This window comes from Polistes dominula, unplaced genomic scaffold (assembly GCF_049000335.1).
Source record: "Polistes dominula isolate Pdom_NZ unplaced genomic scaffold, Pdom_raw_medaka contig_168, whole genome shotgun sequence".
Lineage (NCBI taxonomy): Eukaryota > Metazoa > Arthropoda > Insecta > Hymenoptera > Vespidae > Polistes > Polistes dominula.
The window spans coordinates 1,379,853-1,391,495 of NW_028301024.1; the positions used below are offsets into that span (position 1 = coordinate 1,379,853).

Here is an 11,643-nt window from a genome sequence, read left to right on the forward strand (position 1 = left end):
ACCTCTCAGCACCATTACTTCTTATACGTCATACCATTGCGCTTGCCTTACGCTCACGCGCAGACGTAGAGAGCACACCTTGAAAAGAATAATCCAGAGGGCATAGCGAACGCCGAAGGACCATCTTTTCTCGAGGACACTTTTTCTCTCTCGTAGGAACTGGTTTTACAACTACTGGTTCCTCCTAACGACGTCATAACTTATGAATCGTATTTTTATTCTTCTAGAGAGGAACTCTGACAATTTTTAAGATAGCCATTGGTGGGCATCTAATTTTGGAAAAAAAAATTTTACATATATACTCGTAGAAAATGTTTCGTATCAATGCACGGTATGCAGATAAATATACATGTATGTATATATATATACAAAACAATTGGAAAACAGGAACGCATTTATTTTATCTATAATATATAATGGTTGACTAATTTAAACGTATTTATTTTTTGCAATTTATTATATGAAGGAAGAATAAAAAATTGTCTTCTTTACGTTTTCAAACAAATATTTATAAAAGGCATAACTAAGTAAGATTATTGAAACTGTGCTCCTAGCAAGATGTTGAATGATTTCTTGATTTGAATTTGAAATTGTCAGTACTATAGTATTGTACTAAATAAAGTACAATACTATACTTACTAAAAACTTACTAAAAGAAGGAATTTTGATGAAAATTCAGTTCTCTAACTCAATTATTTTCTGAGCAATCGAAAAACATTTGATTTCAAGTTTTTTTTTTCAACTTGAGAATTATGATGGACTCTTGTTAATTGTTTAATTACTTATCGATATAAGACATCAATCAAATAGTTTTTTTTTAATATTTCAGAACTAAACTTGAAATTTCACAAAGAAAAGAAAATGAAAATGGACATTTTAATGTGTTCCTTTCAAAGTACAATTATGAAATTTTCTCAAAATACTGTTTTTCTAGGCACCTTTACTCTTAATTTTTTTTTAATTTTATTGATCATTTGTAACATTGTGAAAAACAAATAAAAATTATTTCAAAAGAATAAAATACAAAGGGAAAAAAGAAATTAATTGCTATCTTTTTTTAGAGAATATTAGTAATGGATATAAACTGACAAAATAAAGATAAAAATGCTTATCACCATTGATAAGAAATTATATAACAAAAAAAAATTCTTTTTATTATGTAATAAATAATTAAAAACTGACAGCTTTCAGGTATTTATTTAAAATCACCTAAAAACAATATTTCTATATTACTATTATATACTAATATAATTATGAAATATTTATAGTAATACATAAATAAATATTATTCAATAATTATATTTTATATGTCCAATTTTTATTTATTCTTTTCTAACAAATTTTTCTTATAAAGGATGAGAAATATTATCTTACAAGTAAACTTAACAATAAATATAATCTCCTTGTTTTATAAAGTTAATAGAGAATAATCTGCAGGAAGAAAAAAAAAAGCAATTGTAATCGACGATATCAAGACCAATCAGAAAGCACCACATCTAGACTGGGACAATCTACCACATGTAGATTGAGAGACTTAACCCGTTAAATAAGCCGAGAGTTATGCTTTCTATTCAGTATAGAAATTACTTCTTTTGTGTAACTATATATCTTTTCAAAATTTGATTTTCCCATAGTTTGAGTAAGTAATTTCTTTTTAAATGTTTACTCATTATTTTTACATTTTTGTTCTGCATTATATTATCCTTAGAAATAAGTCCTTCACATTTTAATAATTATATTTAACGCATTGTTTTATAAACATAAACAAAAAGGATGTTTTTATATTTGTAAGTGCATTTAATTTTAAATACTAAATAAGTATAGCGATTTTACAATCAGTATTTTTTTTCTTCCGGCAAAGAACAGTTCATGTCACTAATTCTCCATAGTACAGTAAATATGTGAAAAGAAAAAGATCTTTTCTACATTATTAATTGTAATACAATATATGTGTTTGCATGTTATGCACTAAACATTAGTAGTAAGTAATATAAATAAACAAAAGTTAATTATGGTTTTTGTAACTTACAAGACATGCCTGATAGATTACATGCAGTTATTTGCCCAAAGGGGAATCCTATAAAATACTAACAATTACATTTATATTTATTACTAACGATATACGAATACTTATGCCTGGTAAAATTTCACCATTCGACGAATATTCAAGTCTTATAAGTTACAAAAAATTATAATTAACTTTTGTTTATTTATATTACTTACTACTAATTTTAGGGCATAACATGTAAACATATATGTGGTATTATGCATTATAATTAATAATGCAGAAAATACAGATCTTTTTTTTCACATATTTACTGTACGGATACTATTGTCCCTCATTGTATGTATTGAGAACTATTATTTTATGTAGTTGATGTTAAATATCTAGTAACTTATGTGACATATTAAACTAGTAAAACATTAAAGATAAGCGTCAAAAAATTTTGGTGAACTTGAGTTAAAAATAATAATTAATGAAAAACAAAAATAATTTATAAAATTAAAATTTATATTATTTAATTGATTCTTTTACTTGATAATTAAATAAGTAAACTTTAATTTATAATACTTATCTCGTTAGATTTTTTAATTTTATTATTATTCAACTAAAAAAAAATTAGATAAGCAGAATAAACTGATAAAGATATTGATAAAGATACTGATAAAACTTTCAAATAAAAAAGGCAATAAATCTTAATAATAATAAATCTTTTTTTTAAACAGTCACGTGTTTTATAACAAGATAAAAAGATAAATTAAAAAAATAAATACGAATTCGTTTATGTATCAGACAACGATTTAATGATTTTTACTTGACTTTGAAAAAATTCAGCAATGAGTGAAAAGGGAAACCAAGTTGATCTAAATACAGTAAGTGCTAAACTTACTAAAGAAGTATTAGAAAGTATACTTGCAGCAGAACATAATGTAAAAGATGTTAAAGTAATCGATTGGGATTTTGATGATGCAAGTGTTAAAGGTGATAGCTATTTAACAATTGTTAACAAAGTCAAGGTAAATGGTATTGCTAATGGCAAACCTGTACAAACCGATATTGTGATAAAATCACTACCTAAAAATTTAGGTAGAAGAAAATCTTTTCGAAGTATAGATTTTTTTAAAAATGAGGTCGTATTTTATACTAAGGTAATTGTATTGAATATTTTCTCTGACAAGTATTATTTTGAACTCTTTAATAAATTTGATTTGAAATCTACTTTTCAGGTTATACCAAAATTTGAACAGTTTCTCAAAAGCAAAAATCAAGCTCATATCCTAAGTGTTCCACGTCACTTAAAATCATTAATAGATGGTGAAAATGACTATTTAATTTTAGAAAATGTTTGCAATTTAGGATATGGTCCTATAACTCGTCAAGACTGTGTAGATATGGAACAGTGTACTGTCATTTTAGAAGCTTTTGCTACTTTTCATGCAATTTCGTTTGCACACAAAGATCAAAATAAAGAAGAATTTAAGGAGTGTGTATCGCAATTAAGAGAAACGTATTTTAGTCCTAAATATTGGGGTTGGTATGAAAGATTTCATGTAAGTAAAACTACTATGTTTGATTAAAAATTCCATTAGTTTATCTGTACATAGATTCTGATCTATTTTGTAGAAACGATTATTGGGAATAGCAACGCATGCATTAGCTACTGAATATCCAAACAGTGAAGCGCTAAAGCGTTTTACTTCTTACAAATTTGGTTCACTCGTAGAAATGTGTTATAAAATATGTGATCGTGTAGATGCTCCAACATCAGTTGTAAATCAAGGAGACTCTTGGGCTCCAAATGTTTTAGTACGTAACATTGAAGGAAACAGAAAACAAGCGCTGTTACTCGATTTTCAGTTAGCACGTTGTGTCAGTCCAATTCTTGACTTAGCATTCTTTATTTATTCTTGTACAAACAAAACTCTTAGAGAACGATTCGATGAAATGTTGAAAATTTATTACGATAAATTAACTAGTGTAATTAATTTACTTGGCTCAGATGCAAACAAATTGTATTCATGGGAAACGTTTATGAAAGAAGTATGTAATAATTGACTTACCGAAACATAGCATTTTTGACGAATTATAATAAATATATCATATATAATTTCATTTCAGGTAAAAGAACAATTTTTCTATGGAATTGTTTTTGCATTAGAAGCTCTACCATTTGCAATGTTACCTAATTCACAGGCATTTGACCTCGAAACATTAGTAAAAGGAGATGAAGCAGTAAACATAGATGATATATGGTCAATTGGTAATTTAGATACACAGAAAAAAAGATTACGTTTAGCAGATATAATTGTTCATGCTGTAGAAAATGGGTTTTTATGAAATTTAAAAATATAAGTAAAATTTAATCCATTTTATAAATAATTTTTATTAAATATTTAGCATTAAATAAAATAGAGATAATCTGTATTTGTTTAGTTTTAGTTATAATAACATAGTTTACTTTGTGTAGTAGTAGATGTGGCCACCCGATATTTTTTTATAAATACATGAACAATGGGTGCCGCATATTTAATAGTACTATATATATATATATATATATATATAGTACTATATTTGTATTAGAAAGACAAAGAATATTTTGACGATAATAATATATTCAATGCTACATAGCAGAATCATTACAGCCAATATGCACGAATATATTGTTTTCATTTTGTTAGTAATATAATAATGCCATTAAATAAAGATGCAATTATAAAGTATCTTTTTTCTCTTGTTTTGTACAAATGTCATTTCTAAAAAGATTCTTAGTCCGATTTAATAAACTAATAAAGAGGCATATTGTTAATATACCATACATAAAAGCACAGAAAATGACATGTTCCTAACGTAAACAGTTTCATAAGTTCAGATGTTGAGCACTATTAGTCAAAACATTGCTGGCATCAAAAACAGTAGTATCTTCGTCGTCTTCTTCTTCTAGCGGTAATGGTCGCATTTCAACGTCTTGCCTATGAGCAAGGATACCGTACTTTCGAATCATTTGTGCCCGCGTTTTACTTAACCTATAAAGAGAGTTTTAAAATTAGTTAATTTAGAAACGTTAAAACAAAAGTTACATTAATTTATGGCAGTGCATACCTAAAATTACGGAATACGATATAGGCCATAACCAAAATACTCAATCCTATAAAGACGCAAAAGCCACGTAGGAGAGCTCCAGAATTCAAGGACGCTTGATGACCTTCTTCTGTGTACTATACAAGAAAAATATTTATATTGCATAATATTCTAATGCCGTGTTTATAGTTAGTTAGGTCTAACCAACCTCTTTTGACGTTACTGTTGTCGTCTGTATCGTTCCATTTGAAACTTCACCAGGCAACTTTGAGGTTATATTAGTTAGCGGTTTAACATCACCCTTCTGTTTATTCCCTTCATCGATGACTTTCTTCGTCGGTGATGACGATGATGACGGTGAAGATGACAATGATGAAGAGGATTCCTCATTATATTGCACATTTTTTTCTTTACGTAAGATTTTTGTTTCGAAGAGTTCACGCCCGGTACTTCGTTCTCGAAAGCTTCCACTGCACACCACGATTTGGCCGAGTAAAAAGATTGACAAAAATATAAAAAATTTCATTCTTTGAATTTTGAAACGCGTCATTGCCCGATGTCATTTATGCGATTGTTATTAACCACCTTAAAGACGATTGGTCGATGTTCCGTCTTCTGCCAACGCCGACATGTTGCTGACCGGTCTCTGCGAACGTAAACTCGGGAGCGTACTATAATAATCGTGCCTTCTTCATTTCATGCTTATTCAACACAAAGGAACATTCAACGTAAGATAACGCAACCTTTATCTAGGAAATCTTAATAAACTTAATTGTTTCATTTCTTGGAATACTTGCTATCAATTTTTTCTTTCATTTCCAATACTTCTTCTTTCAAAGGTTACTAAATCTTCATTAAACGTTCGCGCCAATTTTTATATAGTAATACTTAATTTCAAATAATTAAATATATTTTTAATTTTTTTATATAATATTAGCCAAGCAACGTAGTGGCGTATAATTGTCGACAAAAGACGTTTCAGTATCAGCCATTTGCTAAAAGATTAAAAATCACATTAGATGATTGTTCTTGGAAAATCGCGTGTATTATTAGATAACGTGTGATGCCATCGATCGTTATAGATATCGATTATTTTGCTAAATCATCTCTTCTTTGTCTGTCAAAGCATGTTTTCTTTTCTTTAATTGTATAAATACGTGAAACATGCATTGTTATATCATTTATTATTTAACTACTACACAATTGTGGTCATTTTATTCTTTAAAGCAAATTATTAAAAAAACTTATTTTAAATATAAAAAGTTTAATACCAATCTAATAATTGAATGCTGAAATTTAAAAAGTACATTTCTAAAAGTAGAATTTATCTCTTTGGCATATAAACGACTTAATCATTTCTACAAAATCAAAGATAAATTCTTTATTTTATTTTATATAAAAAGTAAATTCCTTTTATTTCTTTTTTAGGCATCGTATTGCAAATTTTAAAAATGTAATATTTCGCGCGTTTTTTTCGATCGAAGTCTTGTACAACAGCAGCGATCAAAATGTTTGACACCAAATATACTAATTAATGTAATTTTAACATATGTAAAAAATATATATGAAGTTTGTAAATTTCAACGATATGAAAATGTTCATATTCGTTATTTTAAAATTAGTAAATCTAATTAGATCAATGTTTGAAACGATGTGAAGACGAATGTGCGTCTTCCATCCATATAATATATATGTATATCCAATATATAAATACGTATCCCCACTAGAAAGTGAAGTACCGAGAGAGAGAGGGGGAGAGAAGGAGAGAGAAAGATATATCTAAAGCAGTAGAGGACACTTCTCTGAATCACCTGTTCAGTCGTGATTTAAATTTGCGTTGTACGTGAAGTTGAATTGAATCCTTTACAATATGTCCTTGCGGGACACGTTATTGTGCTTATTTATTGTTATGCTAATCAATTGTTTACAATGTTATGCAGAGGAAAATGTAACCGATGCTACGGAAGAAACGCGAAACGAGGATGCGCTCGCGAAATTGGTCAGGATGTTTTCCAAACCGGGAGCATTTAAGCGGGTAAGTGAAACAGACATTGTGTGTTTATTGAGACATACATAAGTACTTATATACTTACGTATGAGAAAGTAAGCAAAATACTCGATTTCACGACGTCCGATGCGTTTCTTTTAGATAAATCATACATTTCAAATGGTTTCATATATTTCCCGCTCTTTTACTGATCGAAGAAATTCGTAGCAATAACAATCCAAATCTATTCAATTAATCGATTTGAAATTGATTGAAGGACATTTAAGAAATTGTAGAATTTAAATAGCATAACCTTGTATTAGTTTATTCTCTTTATATTTTTAAAGATAGAAAAAGATTTTTTTTTCGTTTAATTGACTATTAACGAATTATGTTCGACTCTCTCCTTCTTACTTGCATTTGTAAAAAAAATTCGTTAATTTTAAATAGGAAAAACGACAGTGTGTGGTCGAGCGTACATACCATATGTAGGAAAATGTCAATCGTGATTTGTTTTGTAATAGATGTAGAACTAGAAATGTTGATCTCGCTGTGGTATGCATAAACGATCGACATAGATGAATAAATTTGTCTCTAATTAAGAGAAAATTATCATATTTATTATTGCTTTTAGATTAATGCGTTGCTCGGTGAAAATTCGATTGAGGAATCCTCAACATCTTGTCCAAAAAGTGAAGAAGGTCTAGAGTGTAGAAGAGCAGAAGCTCGTAGATCCGTTGATTGTCCAGAAGGTAATGATTAATTTATTAATAGAATACAAATCTAGGAATGTGAGTATATGAGAAGTATGGAAAGTGTTACCGTTAGTTAGGTGTGTGCGTGCCTGCGTGCGTGTTGTGTCAGAGTAAAATTGCCAGAGTGAGAGTAAGAGTATCGAATCTGAGTAAAGAGTGAAGCGTCGGAGTGAAAGAGTGAAGAGTCGAGAATTGAAGAAATGTTCGGTGTGTTGGAGATAAGAATTTGAGACTGTGTGTGTGTGTAAACTTTTTATTATTTTTTGTATATTTTTCCTTATGTAATGAAGGATATCTTATTATCATATTAATAATATCCTTAGCAAATAAAATATAATCACTTAAATTGTCACCTGAATAAAAGAAAAAAATCCCATGAGGCCTTTAGTCTTTTATTACATATGTATACATTTATTATGTATTAAATTTCATATTCAGAAAAAATTTGGAATAAAAAACTATTTTTGGTTATAGAAATAATTTATTATGATTTGTGCATATAAATTTAATACTTTTATTAAATTGATATTCACACTTTTCTTTTCAAATTCTTATTAAAATCATCCTCAAATAGACAATACAAACGTCGCACGAATTCAGGTGACGAGGTTTATGGGAAATTTTTAGTATTATCCGAAATTAAATGAAATGATAATGAAGAGATTAAATAAGTTTCATTTCATTATAAAGCTTGATGAAGGAACTTATACGATATCAAAAATGATTCCTTCCATTTTTATACTGACAAGGAAAAGAAAAGAAAAACAAAAGAAATAACTACGTTACAATGCAAAAGGTAACCTTGACAATAGCCACTCCTATAAAGTACTTGTATTATTTCTGTTTTTAGTCAATGACAGGCGTGAAACGAGTATGTAACGGAAACGTTCTCGCTCGTATTAACAGGAGCTTTTAAATGAAAAAAAAAAAAAATAAATAACGCAAAGCACAATAGTTTCTCTTTCAGGTCTTCGTTTCTTTTTTTCTATGTTTGAAAAATTGTCACTTTCGCTTGTCTGGTTTCTTTTATGTTGCTGCGCGGGAAACAAAGTTGACGCATTACACTTTTCGTTTGTATTTAACCTGATTTCAGTTTGTATATGTATATGCATAGTACACATTCATAAATAACTAATAATAATTTATGTATATAAAAGAGCTTGAAGCATTCGGACAACGCCCATTGATAGATAACCATATTAAAAGTATATTTTTACATTAGAGGCGTATCTTGTTATAAATGAAACTAGCTGTCATTCTCAAGCATTCTTTGAAATAAGAAATGATACTTCGGCGACCAAATCATTGTATTATTTAATTTTACATATGTGCATATATATGTACACATTAGGGTGGGTCAAAAAAATGACTTATTTTTTTTTTTCAAGTGCCACGGAAAAATGGGTTGCTAGACACCTTAAAACAATTCTCACCAAATATGAGCTCTTAATTTTAATAGGAAGATCCTCCGCATCGCAGTTTTTTATTTTTTTGTCAGTCCAATAGATTAAAATTCATACCTCATTATTTATTGATTGTACAGAAAAATGTTCTAGACGAATTTTGTAGGAAATTTAATGCTCTACAAAAAAGGTATCTTATATTTTTTCCGTAAGCCTCACCATTTGAATGATATTGAAGATTTAAATTTGATGATTTTTAGACAAATTTCATTTTTCAAACATCATCAAACTTTCATGTGTACTGATTTCTGTCCCTGAATATCTTTTGAACGCTTAATTTAATCGCCAAAACATTAGACACCATTTTTATAGAGCAGTTAATTTCCTACAAAAATTTGTATTGTGCACTTTTTAATATTCATTTATTGTCAAATTATAAAATTCACAAACAAAAATGAAATTATATTTTTAATTAATAATCTATTGGAAATTATATTAATAATCTATTGGACTGACAAAAAAATAAAAAACTGCGATGCGGAGGATCTTCCTATTAAAATTAAGAGCTCATATTTGGTGAGAATTGTTTTAAAGTGTCTAGCAACCCATTTTTCTGTGGCACTTGAAAAAAAAAAAAGTCATTTTTTTGACCCACCCTAGTACACATACATACAAAAATGCTAACAAGAGTTGCGTATCTATGTAGATTTAAAACCAGTTTCCAAATCGGTGAAAAGTTTCACGTGCGGTGTACGTGAAACGTATGATAATTTTTACTTTTTTTTGTTGCTTTTTTAGTGGTCCTTTTTCTATGGTTTTTTTCTTTTTTGCACAAATTTGTATCTTATGTGTTAAACCTGTTTACGATTCATAGTTCGGATATAATTTTAATCGAATTCAAAAATCGAAAGAGAGCTTCATAATAGGGGGTGTTTTATAAATTATATTAATAAAAATACAGTTATAAAAAACTTCATAGCTTGAAATTAGTAAAATTGTCTCCGAAGATGAATCCACATCAAACATTTGCTTTCAAACGATCGTATAAAATGAAAAAATCGTTTTATGATAATACTTTCTATGTAAGATATTTGTTATCTTATTTTTTTTGTGTATAAATATATTTTTTTTCAGGAGACTGTTATTGTCATAATTGTGCCGCAGCAGGTCCCGATTTTTGGGCATCTTGTTGTCGTGAGAGTCTGAGATGTTGCTCACATCTTGCAGCTGCTTGTAGAACGTGCGATCACCCTACTCTTTATCCATTTTGTTCAAAGCATTTTAAAAAGTGTTTGAATCATCAAAAGAAATTGACATAAAAGATAATTGTATATATTATATATATATATTTTTTTCTTTCTTTCTTAACATTATTTAAATTTTTCTCTGTATCATTTTTAGATAATTTTTAAAAATGTGAAACAGTTCAATTTGTTATTGCCATTGTATATGCAATGAGAATAAGTACATTTCAATATTTATTTTTTACAATTTAGTCAAATTATATTGAATATTAAACGTTTAATTTTAAAAAAGAAAGATAGTAATATACTTCCATCAGGCATTATCACATAATTAAGCCTATTTACATCAAATTTCTAAACATATATATGATATATAAAAGAATGAAATAAAATAAATAATATAAAATAACTCAGACAATAATCTAACATCAGTCAATTAACATTTCAAATTATGGCATGGAGTGCGCGTGCGTGCGTGTTACGCGCCATGTACTTGTGTGTGTATATAAAAGGAAGCATGGAGGATAGATACCAGGAGTCCGAACGGTATAGGATTTTTCACATTATTTGTGGTAATCATTTCTTGACCCAGATCATAGTTCTTTTTTTTGCCACTAGCTGCGCAAGTATTCAGAACGTACCGATACTATTATTATTGTTACACGTAAATACGGACTGGTTAACCTGGCTCGTGAATGTAAAAATAAATTAAATTAAATAAAAAGCTTAGAAGAAGTTGTGTTAATGGTGGTTGATACAAAAACAGAGAAGATTGACACAATGTTTGAAATATTAGATGATGTTTCTAAAAGGAATATCTCGATTTTTGTTGGCTGTGATGAGCATAAGAAAGAATTAACAAAAAAAATTATTAACAATTTTTTAATAATGCGGGGGCATTTTCTTGTCAAATGTTTTAATAAAAGTGCTACGGAAAGAAAAATTAAATCTAAAAAATCTCGAAAAAATGCGAAATTATTTTAATTCATATTTACCATCAATAAAAAAAATTAATCACTCTAATTTAAAAAATAATTTAAAATTCTCCATTACGAAAGCAATATTCCGGATACTCTTAAAACTATAATAATTTGATTTTTAAATATTAAATATGTTTTATTTGTACTATTAATAAATAATATGTTTGACAATAACTTATTTATTATTTTTTTTT

The 11,643-nt window shown here is 28.2% G+C and overlaps 3 protein-coding genes across 5 annotated transcripts; 2 read left to right on the top strand and 1 right to left on the bottom strand.

Moving 5' to 3' along the window:
• The first annotated feature begins 13 nt into the window (after positions 1 to 13).
• On the top strand, positions 14 to 4,722 carry LOC107068536 (uncharacterized). 3 transcript variants are annotated; one of them, XM_089174229.1, is made up of 8 exons: positions 14 to 152; positions 228 to 351; positions 1,062 to 1,191; positions 1,438 to 1,639; positions 2,728 to 3,150; positions 3,229 to 3,552; positions 3,626 to 4,042; positions 4,121 to 4,722. In XM_089174229.1, the coding sequence occupies exons 5-8, from the start codon at positions 2,839 to 2,841 to the stop codon at positions 4,337 to 4,339; spliced, it is 1,272 nt and encodes a 423-aa protein (XP_089030355.1). In that variant the 5' UTR covers positions 14 to 152; positions 228 to 351; positions 1,062 to 1,191; positions 1,438 to 1,639; positions 2,728 to 2,838; the 3' UTR covers positions 4,340 to 4,722. The 3 variants fall into 3 exon arrangements, with proteins under 3 accessions (XP_089030355.1, XP_089030354.1, XP_015180562.1); XM_089174228.1 differs by having other exon boundaries at positions 125 to 351; positions 1,438 to 1,787; XM_015325076.2 differs by having other exon boundaries at positions 125 to 351.
• A 112-nt stretch (positions 4,723 to 4,834) lies between these two features.
• On the bottom strand, positions 4,835 to 5,631 carry LOC107068653 (uncharacterized). The gene is made up of 3 exons (XM_015325334.2): positions 5,289 to 5,631; positions 5,102 to 5,217; positions 4,835 to 5,025 (listed from the first exon to the last, which is right to left on the bottom strand). Exons 1-3 carry the CDS (start codon positions 5,628 to 5,630, stop codon positions 4,860 to 4,862), a joined length of 624 nt encoding a protein of 207 aa, XP_015180820.1. The 5' UTR covers position 5,631; the 3' UTR covers positions 4,835 to 4,859.
• A 1,274-nt stretch (positions 5,632 to 6,905) lies between these two features.
• On the top strand, positions 6,906 to 11,437 carry LOC107068719 (uncharacterized). Its single transcript, XM_015325461.2, has 3 exons — positions 6,906 to 7,115; positions 7,702 to 7,819; positions 10,360 to 11,437. Exons 1-3 carry the CDS (start codon positions 6,951 to 6,953, stop codon positions 10,542 to 10,544), a joined length of 468 nt encoding a protein of 155 aa, XP_015180947.1. The 5' UTR covers positions 6,906 to 6,950; the 3' UTR covers positions 10,545 to 11,437.
• The last annotated feature ends 206 nt before the right edge of the window (positions 11,438 to 11,643 follow it).

Excerpts from the sequence above, each read along its gene's own strand:
- LOC107068536 (XM_089174229.1), top strand. The coding sequence starts at position 2,839 with ATGAGTGAAAAGGGAAACCAAGTTGATCTAAATACAGTAAGTGCTAAA. Across the intron at positions 3,151-3,228 it reads AGGTCGTATTTTATACTAAG|GTTATACCAAAATTTGAACA; the intron begins GTAATTGTATTG and ends TCTACTTTTCAG. Across the intron at positions 3,553-3,625 it reads GTTGGTATGAAAGATTTCAT|AAACGATTATTGGGAATAGC; the intron begins GTAAGTAAAACT and ends TCTATTTTGTAG.
- LOC107068653 (XM_015325334.2), bottom strand. The coding sequence starts at position 5,630 with ATGACGCGTTTCAAAATTCAAAGAATGAAATTTTTTATATTTTTGTCA. Across the intron at positions 5,218-5,288 it reads CAACAGTAACGTCAAAAGAG|TACACAGAAGAAGGTCATCA; the intron begins GTTGGTTAGACC and ends TTTCTTGTATAG. Across the intron at positions 5,026-5,101 it reads ATCGTATTCCGTAATTTTAG|GTTAAGTAAAACGCGGGCAC; the intron begins GTATGCACTGCC and ends CTCTCTTTATAG.
- LOC107068719 (XM_015325461.2), top strand. The coding sequence starts at position 6,951 with ATGTCCTTGCGGGACACGTTATTGTGCTTATTTATTGTTATGCTAATC. Across the intron at positions 7,116-7,701 it reads AACCGGGAGCATTTAAGCGG|ATTAATGCGTTGCTCGGTGA; the intron begins GTAAGTGAAACA and ends TATTGCTTTTAG. Across the intron at positions 7,820-10,359 it reads ATCCGTTGATTGTCCAGAAG|GAGACTGTTATTGTCATAAT; the intron begins GTAATGATTAAT and ends ATTTTTTTTCAG.